This window comes from Lathamus discolor, chromosome 4 (assembly GCF_037157495.1).
Source record: "Lathamus discolor isolate bLatDis1 chromosome 4, bLatDis1.hap1, whole genome shotgun sequence".
Taxonomy (NCBI): Eukaryota; Metazoa; Chordata; class Aves; order Psittaciformes; family Psittacidae; genus Lathamus; species Lathamus discolor.
Window position 1 is genome coordinate 16,759,620 of NC_088887.1, and position 17,779 is coordinate 16,777,398.

The 17,779-nt window shown below is 37.2% G+C and overlaps 1 protein-coding gene across 4 annotated transcripts in view; it reads left to right on the forward strand.

Moving 5' to 3' along the window:
* Nucleotides 1-17,779, forward strand: part of CADM2 (cell adhesion molecule 2) — a 659,180-nt gene that overhangs the window by 575,571 nt on the left and 65,830 nt on the right. For all 4 annotated transcript variants that reach the window (XR_010612138.1, XM_065676379.1, XM_065676381.1 and 1 more), the window contains one exon: nucleotides 3,409-3,587. Coding sequence is in view for 3 of the 4 variants with exons in the window: in XM_065676379.1 (XP_065532451.1) it covers nucleotides 3,409-3,587 (179 nt within the window). In the remaining variant the exon portion in view is untranslated. The remainder of the gene's footprint in view (nucleotides 1-3,408; nucleotides 3,588-17,779) is intronic.

A 17,779-nucleotide genomic window follows, 5' to 3' on the forward strand; every position in this document is an offset into this window, starting at 1 on the left:
CTGTATCACCCGTGCCAGTCTGCCCCTTCTTTTAGAAGAAAAGGTTTCTTAGTCTCAGGATTAGAAAAGAATTTTGCTTTACTTACAAATTCTGTGTTAAGTTCCTTGCAAGAAAACTCCTGTTCCACAATGCAAAACATGAAGCATCCTGGAACATGATACCCATTTTTGATATCCTCATTGCAGTCCCATTTCAGTTTGACTGGCAAGAATACCAAATTCTGTTGCTTTTTATGTCAGGTTTTGAGGCTAACATCAAGACAGCTAAGAAAACCATTTATCTATACTCAAAACCAGTTCCCTTTTGCTTCTGGGCCTTTCTACTATGTTTAAATGTAAATTATCCCAAAATCTAAGCCCATTTAGCAGTTCTTCAGGGAGAGTATAGAGTTCAAATATCTTTTGGGGCGCTTATGGAGAAATCATTGGTTGTACTTCAGGATGTTTAATATGCTTGGGATTAGTATCTCTGGCGTCTTTCCATTTAACACAGTCCTGATAGTGCCACTGTGGCAGCTGTGTGCAAAGCCAAATCAGTATGTACTAGCCAAAGAACTAGCATGGGCTGTTGCAGTTGAGCTGTGTCTTTGAAATCATTTCTTCAGTACAGCATGCTTCATTTGTTTGGTTTTGCTTTAAAAGTTGTCACACTGGTAGCAAATTAAACTAGGTAAGCCAGAAGCAGAGCTGTGTTTTAGGGAAGAAAACAGCATCGTGGTGCTTCAGTTCTGCTACTTCCCCCAACCCAATGAAGCATCTCAGTGGTAGCGCAGTTCATTTCCACTTAACTGCATCCACATGGGAGGGATTACACCAGGGATATAGAAAAGCACCTCTCATCCAAGATGGGGGGAAAAGGGAGGACAAACTTGTTCTTTGGGTAACTGCATTGGCACTAGCAGGCTGCATGCTTCTGTTAGTACAGAGCAGGTCTGTGAGCTTGTTTGTGCTATGAAATGTGTGAAGGTGGTAACGTGCAATTGCATTAGTGGCCACAGTGCTCATTCCAACTTTATAGTTATAGCAGTCTGAGAAAGATGTTTTCAAGATTTTCTGAGAAGAATGGAGATTAAAGTGGTGTGATTCAACAAGAAGTAAACACAAAAGCAAGGCACAGGGATACCCTCTTTGCTCCAGCCCATGCAGTAATAAATAGCATTCTGGCAGCTCTTTAGTATGTGAAGAAAAGCTGAAATTCTACAGTATTGGAAATGTATGTAGCGGAGAAAAATGTGCAATGTTCACAGTGAACATATTTGTCATGTGTTTTAGAATGTCAAACCTATGTACCCCAGTTGAGCCAAACTATTTCAAAATGTTGGGTAAGATCCAGCCTCTGCCTGGAGCTGCATCCATGAACAATATGGTAACAATATAGCACCCATGATACAATAGGGTAAACTGTGGGGAATCCACACTTCTCTGTGCCTTGTGTCACAGAATTGAAGCTTTCCCGTCAATGCTATAGCTACATTTGGGGTTTGAACAATGAAGGTATTAAAGCAATTGTTAAGGAATAGCCAATATGCTCTAAATTTATGGTTCATTTACCCTTTTTTCTGGTAATTTTTTTTCCCATGTCAATAGTCTCAGAAGTTATCAAATTCAGAGAAAGGGAGAGAAGCCTACTAAGTACAAGGCTATCATAATGTATAACAAGGTTACAATATGCATAAGTGTTACTCACCATATCCTGCAATATTCATTGCCACTGCTAGGAGATGTAAGAGAGATAAAAGTAAATAAGTTTTTGCACAGCAGGTAGGGAGCTTCCAGAATTCATTGCTACAGGAGGCTAGGTTGACAGACAGTATAAGCAGATTCAAAAAGATACTAGAGACATTCATGGGCAAAAGGTCTAAATACTAAGTAGATACAAAGGAGAACAATAGATGTGCCCTCTGACATCTCCTATAGAATGATTGTGGATGCTGGCAGAGTACAGGGGGAATGGACCACATGCTCACATGCTGTCTATGTCACTGACCACAGCAGCATGCTGGCCTGGGTTCACAAGCATGTCTCATGGTCTTAGCTCACTTCTGCCTAACTAATGAATTGTTTAGACTGGAATGTCCCAGTGTCCCAGCAGTGCAGGCAAAAATTAATTCTGTGGCTGTGACAGAATTGCTGCTTCAGGCTTCATCCTCTTTCAGAGCTGTGCGATGGAGTGAGAGCTGTGCCCATCCACCATGGTGTGTTGACTGTGGGCTGGCTCCCCAGAAGTTGCTCTGCTGCTGCCACTGAGCCAGCACAGGACGGCTTAATATTAACTGTTAATTAGCAGCTTCCCCAATACCCAGAGTATGGAGATCTGCCTCTCTTTAAGCCGTGACTTTTCTGCCACCATCATCTTGCAACGGTAGCTAAGCACTCTCTATAAGACTGGAGTTGGTATATTGCTATGTGGCAAAGCTCCCTGAATAATTTATATCTAAGGCTCCATTTCGTATGTATTTGTTATCCTATGGGTTTTCCCCTAGGATATGCCATCTAATTTCAATTTAAAATGTAAGTTCCATAAATTACCACTGCACAGAAGTTGCTTTAACGTGCCATTTATGAAGGTAATGGTGCACGTTGCAGCAGAAGTGTTTCAGAGTTTCCACTTCTGGGATTACAGATTCACAGTAAGCTGGTAAATGGGAAACAATGAGGAATTTGGTAGAAAATTGAACAAATCCACTTTAACGTATCAAAGCAAATTGCACCTTAATGTTGTGAACTCTGCAGGGCAATGTTCCTGCAACAGCATGGACATCTAGATTCTCTGTGCGTATTAAGCAGAAACGAAGTGTGTATATTGTGTGTCAGGTGTATTTACACACCAGTTTGTGAAAGTGCACTTAGGAAGATAATTAAGACATATTTACAGTAAAGTATAAATAAGGCCCATTAAACAGACAGTTCATAATCTTTGGTTTAAAATTGTGTGAATCTTGTTTTGTTCCCTGAGTATCTGATTTTTCTAAATAAAATCATAGCTCCAGAGAATAGCCAGTCTAGGTAACAAATTCAGCAACAATTTAACAAGGTGGCATCCAAATACTGCTAAAATATGGATAAATTGCCCTTATCTTTCAAGAGAAACATAAGTTACAGTATTTTTACCTCAAAAAATAGTATAAATTCCTTGCTTGTTATTTCACTTTAGTAGTTCCCATCCGGAATGGTAAGGTTGTCATAGAATCATAGAATGGTTAGGGTTGGAAAGGATCTTAACAATCATCTAGCTCCAACCCCCTTGCCATAGTGACAGCTTATTATATCCAGTAACTCAAATGATCGTTGGTTTTTCATTAATGTCAAGTTACTGTTCATAAGCTTATGATGCTTCTGTTTCTGATGTATATGTTGCATATACATGTTTCGTGTATCTGATTAAATGCATTGCTTTGGATCCAACAGGCCAGAACCAGTACTGTGGACAAAGGATGGTGGAGAGCTACCAGATCCAGAGAGAATGGTTGTCAATGGCAGGGTCCTAAGCATCAGTTTCCTAAACAAAACAGACAACGGCACGTACCGATGTGAAGCAAAAAATCCTATTGGCCGAAACAGCACAGAATACGTCCTGATAGTACATGGTGAGTGTGTTCTCTTTAGTTCTTTGGTGCATGTTATGCATACCTACCATTTCAAGACAATACAATTAGTTGCTTATGAGCATTACCAAAAGACTAGCAAGAAAAGCTGGAAGTATAATTGCACTTTTATTGATGCTGTCATCTAGCTGTGGGAAGTACGTTTAGTTCCTTTTATTGGCAAGCCTCTCTTCCTACCATTTAAACAAAATATATTCACTGATGTTGTGAACTTTTTGCAAAGTAAGCATCTGTAAAAATGTTTTGCAGTATATTGGTACTGTTTTATAAGTACTTGCCTCAGGCACACGGTGTTCAGATAAAGCTGGTTACAAAAGGATATATGAAGGGAAATATGGAAATACCAGACAGATGGGGCTTGAGGTTTATTTTTTTTCATAGACCATGAAAGACAGGACATCAGATATTTTTCTTCACACATGTTATAGCCTGCAACTGAGAAAATTTGTGTTATAAAAGCTGATCATTATCTGGCCTATCATTACAGTCAGTCCTCAAAAATATGTCATGCCCTAAATTCAGTGTACTTCTAATAAAATCAAAAAATACGAAGGTTTACATTAAATTACAGTTAATTCTATTTCCTTAATTAGGCAACAGTATGTGTCACATGAAGAGAATAGCTGGCTCTGACACTGATCATGAAATAGCTTCTTCTATACCTGAGCTCTATCAATTTATGATGTAAAGTTGCATTTGCCTTTAATATAGGTTTGCAATATGGATCTACCAGCCTGAAAACATAATGTTCTCTTACCACAGAAATGTTTGTGATAATTCCTGGAAGATTACAAGTTCTGTAATTTGAATTGCAACCTAAGCAAATACAGAGGTGAAAGCTTCACTGTAGCTCATGATGGTACTTTTTTTCTCTAGTTTTTTAAAAAAATACATCTTTGTTTCATTTTATTTATAGTTATAAAATCTAATGCAAATTTTAGTCTATAAATAGACATGTGGACTATATAGATTTTATTTGTGAGTGCACCCTCAGCAAGTGACTATGAAGACAGAATGAGAGACTTGGTCATGTTCAGCCTGAAGAGAAGTTCCAGGAGAGACGTTACAAGAGTCTTCCAATACCTAAGGCGGGGTCTACAAGAAATCTGGAGGGGCCTTTTTAAAAGGGCATGTAGTGATAGGACAAGGGGGAATGGCTTTATACTGACAGAGGGGAGATTTAGATTAGACATTAGGAATACATTCTTTACTGTGAGGGTGGTGAGACAAAGGTTGTCTCGAAATTGAGGATGCCCAACCTTGGAAGTATTCAAGGCCAGGTTGGACGGGGCTTTGAAAAACCTGGTGTACTGGAAACTGTCCCTTCCCATGGAAGAGGAATGTAATGAGATGACCTTTAAGGTCCTTTCTAACCTTTCTATGATGATTTCTGGTAAAACAAATCTGTGTTTCTTTGGTGTTTATAAGATCTCAAAACATTTTTACTAAAGGTTTAAACTGCCTTTAGTTGTCTGGGAGATAGCTTCTATTAAGTGCTACTTTCAGTTTTCAGTAATGAGCTATTTACTGGCACTGTTGACAAAATGTCATTTATCAAAAGAACCCCTTATTACTTTTCATTTTTCTTGAAGTTCGCTATCAGTTTATGTAGGATTAATGGCACAAGTAAGGAGCAGGTCTGTTGATGAGGAGCACAGAGCATGTACTGCTGTGTGCATATTTCTGTATTAAAGACAATCAGAAAAACTGAACCTTCTACCTGGACTTATGTTGATTACTGCAAGAAAAGAAAAAGAAAAAAACATGTCTTTTACATCCTGGAGGTGGTGGGTTATTGGTTGTTGGCTGCAGGCACAAAGTGCACTGCCTTTGATGAGTCAATGGCTTCTGTGCTTACCAAATACTGAAATTTCTGTTGCTGGTGTTTCCTGCCCAATTTATTTAGGTGGTTATTTCTGAAAACATGGCCTTTTATAATGGTAGATTTTTCTGTCAGTGGTGACTTTGCAATGCACCTCTATCAAAGAGTATTTCACGATCTCCTATGTGTCTTTGCATAGTGGCATGCCCCCTGTTGATCTGATTATCTTGCAACAACTTCACAGCAGTCTGTAAAATCATTCATTATCAGGAAGGCATTCTGTTATGTTTGGCAGCATATTAGGCATGTTATCAGGTTTAGCTTGCACATTGGTGACCTTTTCTGTTATTAGTACCACTGTTTTCCTAATTGCATTTCTGCAATTCCAGTGTTAGGAGTAGAGAAGGTAAATGTCAGGTGCTTCTGAGTTTTGTGAAACAATGAGAGCAGTGTGACAGACTATGTGATGATGTTTAGTGCATAACAACTTACTGCATTTCAGAGTTTATTTAAGTACAGAAGAGACTGACACAATTATTTTATCAAGTGTAGCACAATCAATTGTATAGTTCAATTTAAGCAGTGTCTTACCCCTTCTTTAGCTCATTACATTCATGAATGTCTCTAGTGAAACATAATCCTCCTAAAATTATGCATTATTCTCTCTTTCTTTCCCTCTCTTTCTCTGGGGGCTAGCAAACCTACTTCTTACCATTTTCTGAGATGCATTCTTCCATTTAATAGAGGATGTATTTTTTCTTATATCTTCCTAAATATACCGGGGACCGTCCTTTGATTTCTCATCCCTTCCCCTGTGCCTAATGCGTTGAGGTAATTTTTTGTTCTACTCCTCTGTTACAGCTGATTTATCATGTAAGTATGCCTTCTTACCTGAGTTATTAGGTTTCTAATACAAGTACATGCCAGATTTAACATAAGGGGAGGTATGTTCACAAAGACTTGGGAGGGGAAAGGAGGTGAGAGGGCAGAAATCTTCATGAGAAGAGAACCTCTTCACAAGAGAGTCTTTTGAATCACAGGTCAAGGAAGTAAGGTCTTGAAAAGGTGACTTACCAGGTCACCTGTAAGGAGTCAGGCATAAGTGCCCTGAGTGCCTAGTAGCCACTGCCTTAATGGAGCTTCTGATAGTCCAGCTCCAAAGCTGCTAAACAACTATTTTTCTAGGAAACTCTTGCGCCCAGAGGAATTGCAGTAATGGAGAGAAACAATGATAATCACATGCCCAAGGTTAGAGAGATACCATGGCTGATTCAGTTTTTACAGGCAAGCTTGTGTAAAAATGCAGAGGATGTCAGTGGAATCCTCTGTAGAAGAAGGGGAGTGGAACCTGATCCACGCCTTTTGTTTTCTTAGCCATATTGTGAATTTTTTTTTCTACCTTTTCCTTTTTTCACTTCTGCTTTGACAGATTTTCAGTCTTTTTGTTTATTAAGGTTGTAAAATTTTCATCTGGCTTCTGTTCCCTATGAAGCCCCCTCTCAGTGGGACTCAATCTACTAGTTCTCTCCATTTCTGAAGTTATCTTCCTAACTCAGAGAAGATTTAAACAGCTTTAGCATAGAGAGAAGCTTGCCCAAAAATGGAATGTATAGTTTATCATAATTAGAAATTAAGAGTAAGCAAAGTATTTATACACATTAATTATACAAACCAAGCAAAGAGTGTCTCATGCCTTCAAATGGACCAACCTAGACACAAAATTTACAGAAAAGTAGTATTTTTTTGCACTCTAAATGATGATGAAGTAATACTGTTTTGATGTTAAGTGATGACAGTGGAAATAAATATTGCTGTAAGTAGATGAATAACAATCTGTATAATATAATTAGTATCTGATTACATAAAAGTCTTTTTAGATTTGTAATATAATTAAAGAAATCAGACTTCAGAGAAATTGAATATATTTGAATCAGGTAAAGGTATGGGGTATTAAATATGTGCATGCTGCTTTGCTGAGTCAATACGGCTGCTACTTTCATTTTTCTTAACTTTTATTACTAATGTCAAGAAAACACTTCATAAAGCAGGAAGTTGGGTACAAAGAGTTTAGATGCAGCAGCACAAGGGCAAGACATGTAGTTTGCTCAGACATTTGTCTCATGCAGTAGCAAAGGCACAAGCTTTAATGCCTGTAGCTGTTGTCATTTCTGTATTGTAATTGGTGAGCTTAGTTTTAGAAGTGCACATTCTGGCTGGATATATTGCACCCTTTTTTTGGTAATGGGCCCCAGATAATTTTCATTCTCTTCCAATTTATTAAGAATTTTTGTTTACCTTTGTCAAAATACTAGTCGTTAATCACTAGTAAACAGCGCCAGCTGTCAAATTCATGATGCTCAACCCAAAAATACAGTTTCTACTTGCAAAGCTTAGGTAATAACTGCATTGATTTAGTAGATGTTGAGAAAGGATATGGTCCATCATAATCAAACTGGTGACACAGCTGTTATCTATGTAGCAGTAGTTCAAAACATCTGGATGTCACTGCAAAAGACTTACTTCAGCTTTACATTGAGTGGGTGACAGAAGTCAACATCATTGGGAAATCTTCTTAATGGAAACAGCAGCATCTGGTAATTTGAAGCCCTTTTTGAAATAAAGTACCTGGGCAAAATATCCTCATTTGCAAATCTAAAGACACTCATTCAATTAATTAAAATATTCAGAGCTATAATGTGTCACATATCAATTATCTGGCAAACCAATATGGAAATCAGCATGAATCAGCAGCTGTGGATGGTCAAAGCAGTTCTTATTGCCACAATTATACATACAGTAGAAAGCGATTGAGCTAGTAATTCAGTATGTCTGGGGAGTAAAAAGTGGGATAACATATTCCTTTGACTTCAGCCTCTCAATTATTCTGTATTTTTTTCTTGGGCACGCTATTTTTTGCATATAAAAGCACTGAAAGACTTGAATTTCATCCTCTTTAATATTTTGATATATACATTCAAACAAGATCTACAATGTGTAAGAGCAAAAGTCTCACTGCACCTTTCCTTTGGACTGCAGTGTATCTATCTTCCACCTGCTTGTCCAGTCCCATTTCAAAACATTTATCATCTTAGCTTTCACAATAACTTCTGGCAACAAGTTTCTGAATTTAATTATGTGCTTTGAGAGAAAAGTATTCTGTTTTGTTTAAGTCTGCTGCTTGATCTTTTCACTTCCCAACTTTCTAATCTATTTGGCTTCTTTTGCTGTTGTGCTGTAAGTATGCAGTTAAAAGCACTTTTACTTTCACGATGCTTCCCTTCAACAGATTCTCAAGTATTTCCACTTCAGTCTCAGTTTCTAATTATGATCTTAGACTCTGCCATTTCCTGGATTCATATCTCTTGTATCCACTGTCCTTCTTTAATGGTCTCTTTTTCACCTTTTTCTTCATTTTTAGTCCAGTAGCAAAACTTTGTGATTGACTGTTTTCCATATCTGGACCAGCACTATGACAAATTTGCGCCCTATGGCTTATTAACTCCTGCCTCCAAATACATTTATAGAGGTTCACCTTCTGAGTACTTTTACTTGTATACATTTTTTTTTTTTTTTAATTTGTAGAAACTCTGTGAAATCCAAAACACATCTGAAATGAAGCAACTTCCATTATTTCTATCAGTTCTAGATTCCTTTATCTTTGTCTGTTCATTTGCCCACCCTCAGATTTTTATTGTTTCATTTCTGTGGTGCTATTCTCACAGAAGCCCCTCTCCTTCCTTTATTTCTGTAACTCACTTGTGCACCTCTCACTCTATGAAAGTAAAAACTGAGTAGAACAGTAATTTGAAATGGAACTGAGAGGGTGAGATTTTTTGGTGTTCTTTGAAAACTGGGCTTTTCAGATAGGCAATGAGACCCCCTGGTTTGCAAATACTTCCACTACAGGCCTCTGATAAATCTTGTGCACTGCTGTTGGACACCTTATCCTCATAAACATATATCAGAAAACACATAAAAATATTCACTGAAGGGGTAAAGGGGAGGTGGGAAGGGAAGGGGTGTGCAGCAGCACGCTCATCAGTAATCTAGTTACCCTCTATTTTGATGTTAAGACCTTAGACATTGAGACAGCAGAACAGTTTCTAGTTTCCTCCTTTATAGTTCCTGAGATGAAATGTCTCATTTACAGCCTCCTCTCAAAGAAAAGGCGTTCTTTGCCTATGGGAAAATCCTACCCTTTGAGTGAACAAAGCTTGGGCTTTGTGAAGAGAGAATTGAGCAGACCCATGGTGTAATGGAACAATGAGAACATGTACGGCTACAATAGAGGGTGTTTTGAGTAAAAAAAAAAACAAAAAAAAAAACACATTGCCCTTACAGCAATCAAAGCATATCAAAAATGTGAGGCTCAGAAGACTGCTTAGGACTTGATTTGAAATTCTGAACATGTGAATACCTCTGCTTTTTAGTTTTGAGAATCTTTTTTTTCTTTTTTTTTTTTTTTAAATTGTGCCTGTGTTTGAATTAAAAGAAAGAGGGGTTTTCAGGCCTTAAAACAGGGGGAAAAGTCTCTCCTACTGCCATCTTTTAAAAAGTAGAAAGTACAGAAAAGAACTCACAGGCAGAGGAGCCTGAGCTTTCAGCTGAAAAATAAATAAAAGGAATGCTCTTGAAGACTTTCTCTGTATCAAAAGCCTTCCTTCCCCCAAACCATCTCCTTTTCTTCTTGCAAAAGCTGAGGTGTGGAGGAATGAGTTTTCACTGTGGCAGGCCCAAGAAAGTAACTCATAACCCCGTGTTAATGGTTGCATTATAAGTACACTGTTTCATTCATGTGTTATTCTGCAAAGCATAGCCCTGCAAATTGTGTTAAAATAATTTGGTTTTGCATATACATTGATGATTTAAACTGACATTAAGCTATTAAATCATTACCATAACACTGAAGTTAAGTTCTCCAGAGGACACTCAGTAGCCACTAAAAGAGGTGGCACACACCCTAAAACACAATGTAGATAAATGCTGTGCAGTCAGATGAATTAAGAAATCATTGTGTAGGATGGCTTTTATTATGGGACTAAAGAAGAAGAATATTCAGTTTACATTTTCAGGTAGGAGATGTCTGTCAAGAAACTTAGGGTAGAATTGTTGGCTTAATTTTATGGCTGAATTGTCCAGCTATTATCCCTGAACACTCACAAGGCAGCTACTTTGAAATTGCTTTTTGTTGATAAATACTTGAGTAGTGAATGGGGTGTATAGCTGAGCTGTGTGAACTTTTATTTTTTCATTTATGGTGACTTTAGAAAAATGAGATACAATTATTTTTAGAGTTTTTTTTCAGATAAGCTCAGAATTATTTTGTAAAGGTCAAGAAAATAACATTTCAAAGCACAGAAACATTTTTTGGGAGCCTGTTTGACACTGCTACATTTTTACATTAAAATATTTAATTAATTTAATGAAAGAAAAGTTTTTAAAATTTGTTAGATAACATATGGATTCATATGGATTTATTTTTTTTCCCCCATACTGGAATGCTCATTTAAGTTATTGAATTCAGAGTATTTTATGTAAATTAAATCTGCATTTGTCCTGGTTTTACTTTTCTTTTTCCTCCCCTCATGCTGGATGCAGCAAATCTCTCCAGGTCCAACCTTTAATAACTTACTCTAAAAGCCTGTAGTTTTGGATAATGTCTTCAATAACACACAACACTTGAAACTATTTCATTTTTATATACATAATAATTGGCTAATTTGATGGTTCTTGGTTTGGATTCCCTGTGTGATACCTGAAAAGGCAAAGACTGTGTATTAGTTTTGAAGCTTTTTTCTCCATACACAGTAATTGCATAAAGTTAATATTTTGGATGCTTGTACATGGGTAGAGCATCTACAGTAAAGTACTTCTTGAACTAGATATACTAGATATATTGCTGCTGCTGTTTGGAAAGTAACTCTGTGATACGATCTTAAGTGATATGTGTTTTTAAAATGGTGCTGTTTATTATCACTGATTTGCTATAGTGTCATGTCTTGCTTTCTAATTTTTCTGGGCTTCAAGCTTTGCTATTGTTTATACCTCTAACATTCTTGAACTTCAATTAATATTCTTTGTCTGAGGGGTCAGAATGTAAAATTACCATGTCTATGAACATCATATGTGATCTTCATGAAGACAATATGTTAATGGAATAATTTCACTTGAAGCTGATGACAGAGTTGTAATCTCACAGTTGCTAATGATCTTCTGTTTCCATCTAGATCATTTATTATTCACAAAACTCAAACCATAAAGAAATTATCAAAGTGACTTGATAATTTTCTTCACTGAAATCTTTCCTGCACCATTAGATGCTATGTGGAGTGTAGGATTTCCTATCTCTGTCTTATATGGTGCTTCTATAACTACCCTTTCTTTTGAGACTAGGTTGCTCAGTTTTTCACTCAATTCAAGAAAGGAAAATTATATACTATGTGATATTACTTAAAAATTCCACTGGTGATGCTAGTTTGGTGATATATCAGTACCATGTTTTGTTCCAACTGAGACTGCAAACCTTGGGAAGGTATTAGTTCTGGTATTAGAATTATTAGTTCTGAGCAAATAGAGGTAGATATAGATGCTTTGGGAAGATTGCATGAGTCCAAAAGGGGTATGGAAAGCTTTTGTAAAAATTACATGTCTGAAAAAGCTTTGAGAAGTTCTGTTTATAAAGTCTCTGATCACAATGAAGACGAGCATAGAGGCTCAGAGGGAAGCAGGCACTTAGAAATTTGCTCATCTCAAACCTTTAGTATTTCTAACATCCCTGAGTTGATGTTAATAATTATTAGTTCTGATTATTCTATTTTTCTGTTTGTAATTTAGATGACTTGTGAACATTTTCTGGAGTTTATCCTAGCCTGCATTTCTATATTGTATAAAGGAAAAAAATATACAATGATATTTCTTACAGTATTCTATTGGCATTTTACAGTAAATAAGGTTCCCTCCCTCCTTGTTTTCACTATTCTTCCAACTACAAAGCAAATCAAACTGACAAAAATTTGAAATTTTCTTGAACAAAAATTTAAAATCTTCATAAAATCTTTCTTCACAGCTTAGGTTCAGTCTAAATTTGTGGTGGGACCTAAAGCATCTTCAGCCCGTCCTCCAAAAGGGAAGCCTCTAAGCTGTAATCACAAACTATTTTTTCTAGCTTTTACTGCTTGAATTCTTGACACAATAACATTCTCTTTGCTTTGTAATTCAAGTCACATTTTTTATTGCTAAATAACATCACAGCCTTTCTGCATTTGATCTTCCTCTCTCTTGCTGTATTTTACTGTGAGTCGCTTTGACTTCATCTCAGGGATTCAGAACTGTTTTGACAGCTTTCAAGAATGCTCATTGCATCGATCTTGCTGTATGACTCCCTTGGAGAGGGGAAGAGACAGCAAAAAACTAGTCAGGACAATAAGGGTATATCTCAAAACCATTCTCAAGTTGCAGAGAGAGAAAAACAAAATACAACACAAAAAACATTGCTCGCAAGTATGAGTACCAAAGTTGATAAAGTTGGTTGGAACACCAGTACCATATGGGGATCTCGCACAACACTCAGACTTCTTTCGCAAGGTTGTGGTTTCCTCGCTAGCACTAAGACAGCTGTAAGCCCCTTTGAAGAAACTTGCCTGGCAGTTGTCTGTGAACAGGTCCCCAGGTATCTGCTGGAGCTCATGTTATGATGTAAGGTGATGTGCCATGTGTGAGAAGAGCGATCCAAGCAATTTTCAGTGAGGATTACTTTTCTTTTGTTAGAAGGTCTGAAGACAGAGGAATTAAAGTTTTTATTTCTTTTTATCTACATTATACTCTGACATGCATTTCCTTTACCTTTCTTTCACCGGTATCTACACAGCTTGTTTACTCCCCAGATATGCCCTTGAAGAAAAAAATTGCTTTTGCCTGAAGAGGGTATATCTTTCAGCTGAAACTACCCATGTTAATCCTCATGGCAAGTGAAGAAATAAACCAAAGGAGAGGAGGAAGGACAGAAAAAAAGTTTGCCAGGGTAAAACTGTAGGAGTGGGTAAAGTGTTTTATTCTTTAGATATTGCTGTGGGTCATTTCACTTGTGTATTTGTTTTTCCCTCTGTGGTTTCTGTGGTTTGTATTTTCTGCAGGTTTCCTAATCCTCGATTGGTAGGAGGCAGGGAGGAGTTGAAGAGGCTGACATGCTGAAGTGCTAGTTTGCTGTTTGATTGAGGAGAGCTCTGGATGCTTTTCATCATTCACAAGCAGGAACTGAAATCTCTGCATTGCTTCTTATAGCATTTTGGTTAAAATAAATTAGCAGATATGACCAAGCATTCTTTATAACTATACTGCAATATTCCATTGGTAAAATGTCCTATGTGATCACTTAGTATAGTAGTTAAGCCACCAAAATGCCTGCTTGCCTGAAGGGAAGATTGATAACTTTAATAACATTAAGTTTTGCCTATATTGCATGTGTTCCAACCGTGCATAGTACTGTGTTACACAAAGCCAAAGAGTCATGGGTGGAATTCAACTACAAGTATACAACTATTCAAATGAAAAACAAACAGAGCATAAAAGATTGACAGCTAGAAAGATAGGGCCTTGTTTTGTCAGGTAATGTACTATGATGATAAGAATGTGAGAATTAAATGTATTAGTCAAAGACAGTGTAAAGAAGTGCAATAAACTTCGGTTTAGGTTACAAAGATGCCATTAACTTACCCAAGGTGATTTTTAGTGGGATATAGCTATCCCACTGTGATAAAGCTTTCAGATTAGTGTTGTACCCCTTTGATTTTATTTTGAAATGAAGTAATTTAAAATAAATAATGCTCCGTTATCTCTTTTTACTAACCTTAAAATTACTGCAGTGACTTATGAGTTGCTTAAGCAATTTCAGTGATCTGAGCTGAATTTCTCGGTGAAATAAAAATGAAATCTGTAATGAAATAGAGATCAGCGATTTGTTTACCTCCCTTTAGTTGCAACACTTGTCTTCTTAATAGGGAAGTTTTAGCAAATTCTCCTTGGCCTCTTTCTTCCTCCTAGTGCAATTCTGTCTGAGTTTGAGTCTTTTTTCACAGAAGGAGTCAAGTGTCATTCTGTGAAAGCTGTCACCATTGTTCAAGGCTGCTGGTGTCTGAATTAGTACTGTACATTAGCTTTTCCTTATAGGTTTTCAAGGGCCAGCTGCTGGTACTTTATTTCATTTAATTTTGAATATTCCTATTTTATGACTTGGAGAAACAAGGAGATATGGCTTGTCTGTTTACTTAAAAAGAATAAAAATTTACGTCAGAGCCTCGATGTGATTTTTAAGCAGTAACAATGGGCCTGGAACATATTAATGGTAGAATGCTGCGCTTCTGGGACAAATGGTGCTGGCTTTATTCATGATGTTTGGTGGCTTTTGTGGTAACATTTTGTCTTGAATGCAGTGAAATTGCCACTTCAGGTATAAGGACAACTTCTTTTTCAAATACAGTTTTTAAGAGGTTTTGTGGTTTTGATTGGTTTAGCTTTTTTAGTAGAGGATTAAAATGGAACTCAGGAGATCTGTTCTGAACTTCTCTTTTAGGTTCAGAAGTCTGTAAAATGTAAGACATTCTCCTTAATTCTTCTGTGTTCATTTCCCCAGCTGTGAAATCGGAATAATGCTACCTTCATTTCCTTGCCATTTGGTCTTTATTGTCTAAATGTATTTTTTGTCTTACAAAACCTCAAAGCAGAGATACGTTCTTTACAGCATACATACTTGCTAATGTGGAGTTGTGAACAAAATCAAGACATGTATAGGTGCCTTTTTGTAAGTAAATCTTGGTTTGAGGCTGCAGTCTTAAAAAATGCTCTAAAAACCATACCTTTTTATTCAAAATGTTCGATTACAGAATTCTTTTTCTTATCCTATTGCATGGTCTGCAAATTTTACTTTATTTCTTTCAGGCAAGTTGCATAAGCTTCAGTGATTTGCTCAGTGCAGTATTTGTAGCTACTTTAATTAGACAGATGGGCTTTTATACAAGATAAAATGACTCCGTTAAAGTAATGGGCTTTACTAATATTACTACTATTAAATGGAAAGGACTTTTTTTAACTACTAGCAAACCTTAATGGTAACTTTGAGGAAAAACTAGGTCTTACAGTCTGTGTTTGAAGTAGTCTGAAGTGCATATTGTGTTCATATAACTCCAAAACATGAAAGTTTAGTATTCCTGTTGAACACTTGTTTTGATATGTTCTTAAAAGTGCATCTTGTGCTAATAACCATTAGTAAAGTAAAACAGCACCTGAAAACAGATTCTTCAGTATTAAAGAATTTACCTACTTGAGAATTTAGATTTGCTTTGTACTAAAGATAATCTTCAGTATTTTATCATCAGGCCAAGTTATTATCGTACCAAATTTATCCTTTTATGCTCTGTGTATCACCAGTTCTAGCACAATTAGAAAGTAAAAAATTAATGCATTATAATGAATATGTTTTCTATAGTACAAATGTTGTAATTCATATAATCTGCCCCACTAAAACTGAACTGCAGTAGATAAATGTGCGATACTGCGTTATGTCACCTGTTAGTCTGCTTCACTGAGAGCAAGAATGGTGAGCTGTTTAAATGGCTAGACTGGTGATAAACAATAACTCTGATGGACAGTGAAATGGGAGCGTGTTCCAGCATCTCAGGGCCTTCATTGCAACTTCTCTTTCTGTTTCAAGGGGGATACATCTAGAGTGCTTTTACTGATCATGAATTCAGTGGAGTGCTGTGGGGAGCAAAATGATCCCTAAAGTAAGCACTGAGGGTTTCAAAGGTCAAACTTTATGTTTGAAAGTTATCAGCCAGTAGTACAATAATTAAATGTTCATGTTAGATGCTTTCCTGTGAAATGCTTGGTTCAGATTTACTGTGGTCCCTATGTGCAATTCCACCACCTGTGTGCGTTAATACTCTAGTCTCCAGGGGACAAAGCTGTATTTGTGGCAACATCTATACTGTGGAGAAAGGTCATGTTTTGCTAGCCAGGAAATTCTGTTGTGTGAAGGGGAGAGGCCCAAGAGGAAGGGTGAGGGCTGCCACCAGTCACCATGCTTTGCTTGTTAGAGTCACCAGGGAAAGTGGCTTTATCTAAATATCCCTCACTGGCTGCCTGCCTGAGCCAGGGCCACACAGCACTGCGTGAGAGCTGGCCTGAGCCTGGGCAGCCACACCTTAGGAGGCAAGGGTAGCCAGTCCTTGCTCTCAGCCCTCCCTTAACATTCCCTTCCTACTGCATTAAGGCACTTCCTTCCCATTGCTGCTTTCTTGTCACATTACTGAGAGCCACAGCTCCTTATTTTCTAATGGCTTACACACCTGAGTAAAGTCTGACCTGACTTTACTGGTGGAAAATCAGCCTTTCATGCACCCATAGTCTTTGTTGGTCCTGCTGTTGTGTGGTGCACAAAATAGATGAGATATTCAATAGAGGAGTTGTTTCAAGACAATTAAAGGCAGTCAACATTTTCTTCATATTTCAATGTCAAATGGGATGCACAATCAGAAATAAGTTGCTACTGCACGTTGTTTTTTCATATTCATCACATTTTTTATTTTGTCATAACCAGTTCTGCAGTTAGAGCATGTGTTGTAAAATGTGCCATGATTTGGTATCGGGTCCTTATTGTAAAGGATGAACTTTTAAGTGAATTGGGATGACACCATGCTGCCAATACTAATATTGAAATGGGCTTTGTTCTTTTGAGTTTCATCCTTAACTTTCTAAAGGTAGAATTTGGGACAGGGATATGCAGATACTATTTTTTTGCTTGGCTCTTTGAAAATAGAAGGAAACATTGTCTTTTTTGCTGTAATTTTTAATGCTTCATCCTCCTTCATTTGCTGCTGAAACCTATTGCTTTTGAAACAGGAAAAAAAGCACCACGAAACTGTGAAACTTTCTATAAGAAGAGAATTCTTGTTCTTCATGGTTCCTAAACAAGGAAAAAAGTGCAATGAGATCAAAACATTTTGCATTATCATTTAACACTTGATTTTTTTTTTCCCTCTGCCCTGACTGTGCAATCAAACTATGTATATTTATTCAAACTTTAATGAACTTTCCAACATAGAGCCATAGAATAATTAGGGTTGGAAAGAACCTTAAGATCATCTAGTTCCAGTCCCCCTGCCATGGGCAGGGACACCTCACACTATGTTGCCCAAGGTTCTGTCCAGCCTGGCTATTTTCTAACATGTCATGTCATCTACAGGCCCATTAAGTGTCTTAGAATCATGGGACTCTGTGGATTTATTTTCTTTCCTTTCTAAGCTTCCTGGCCATTTTTGGCCCAGCTGTGTGTCTTGCATTATGAACTTATCCACCA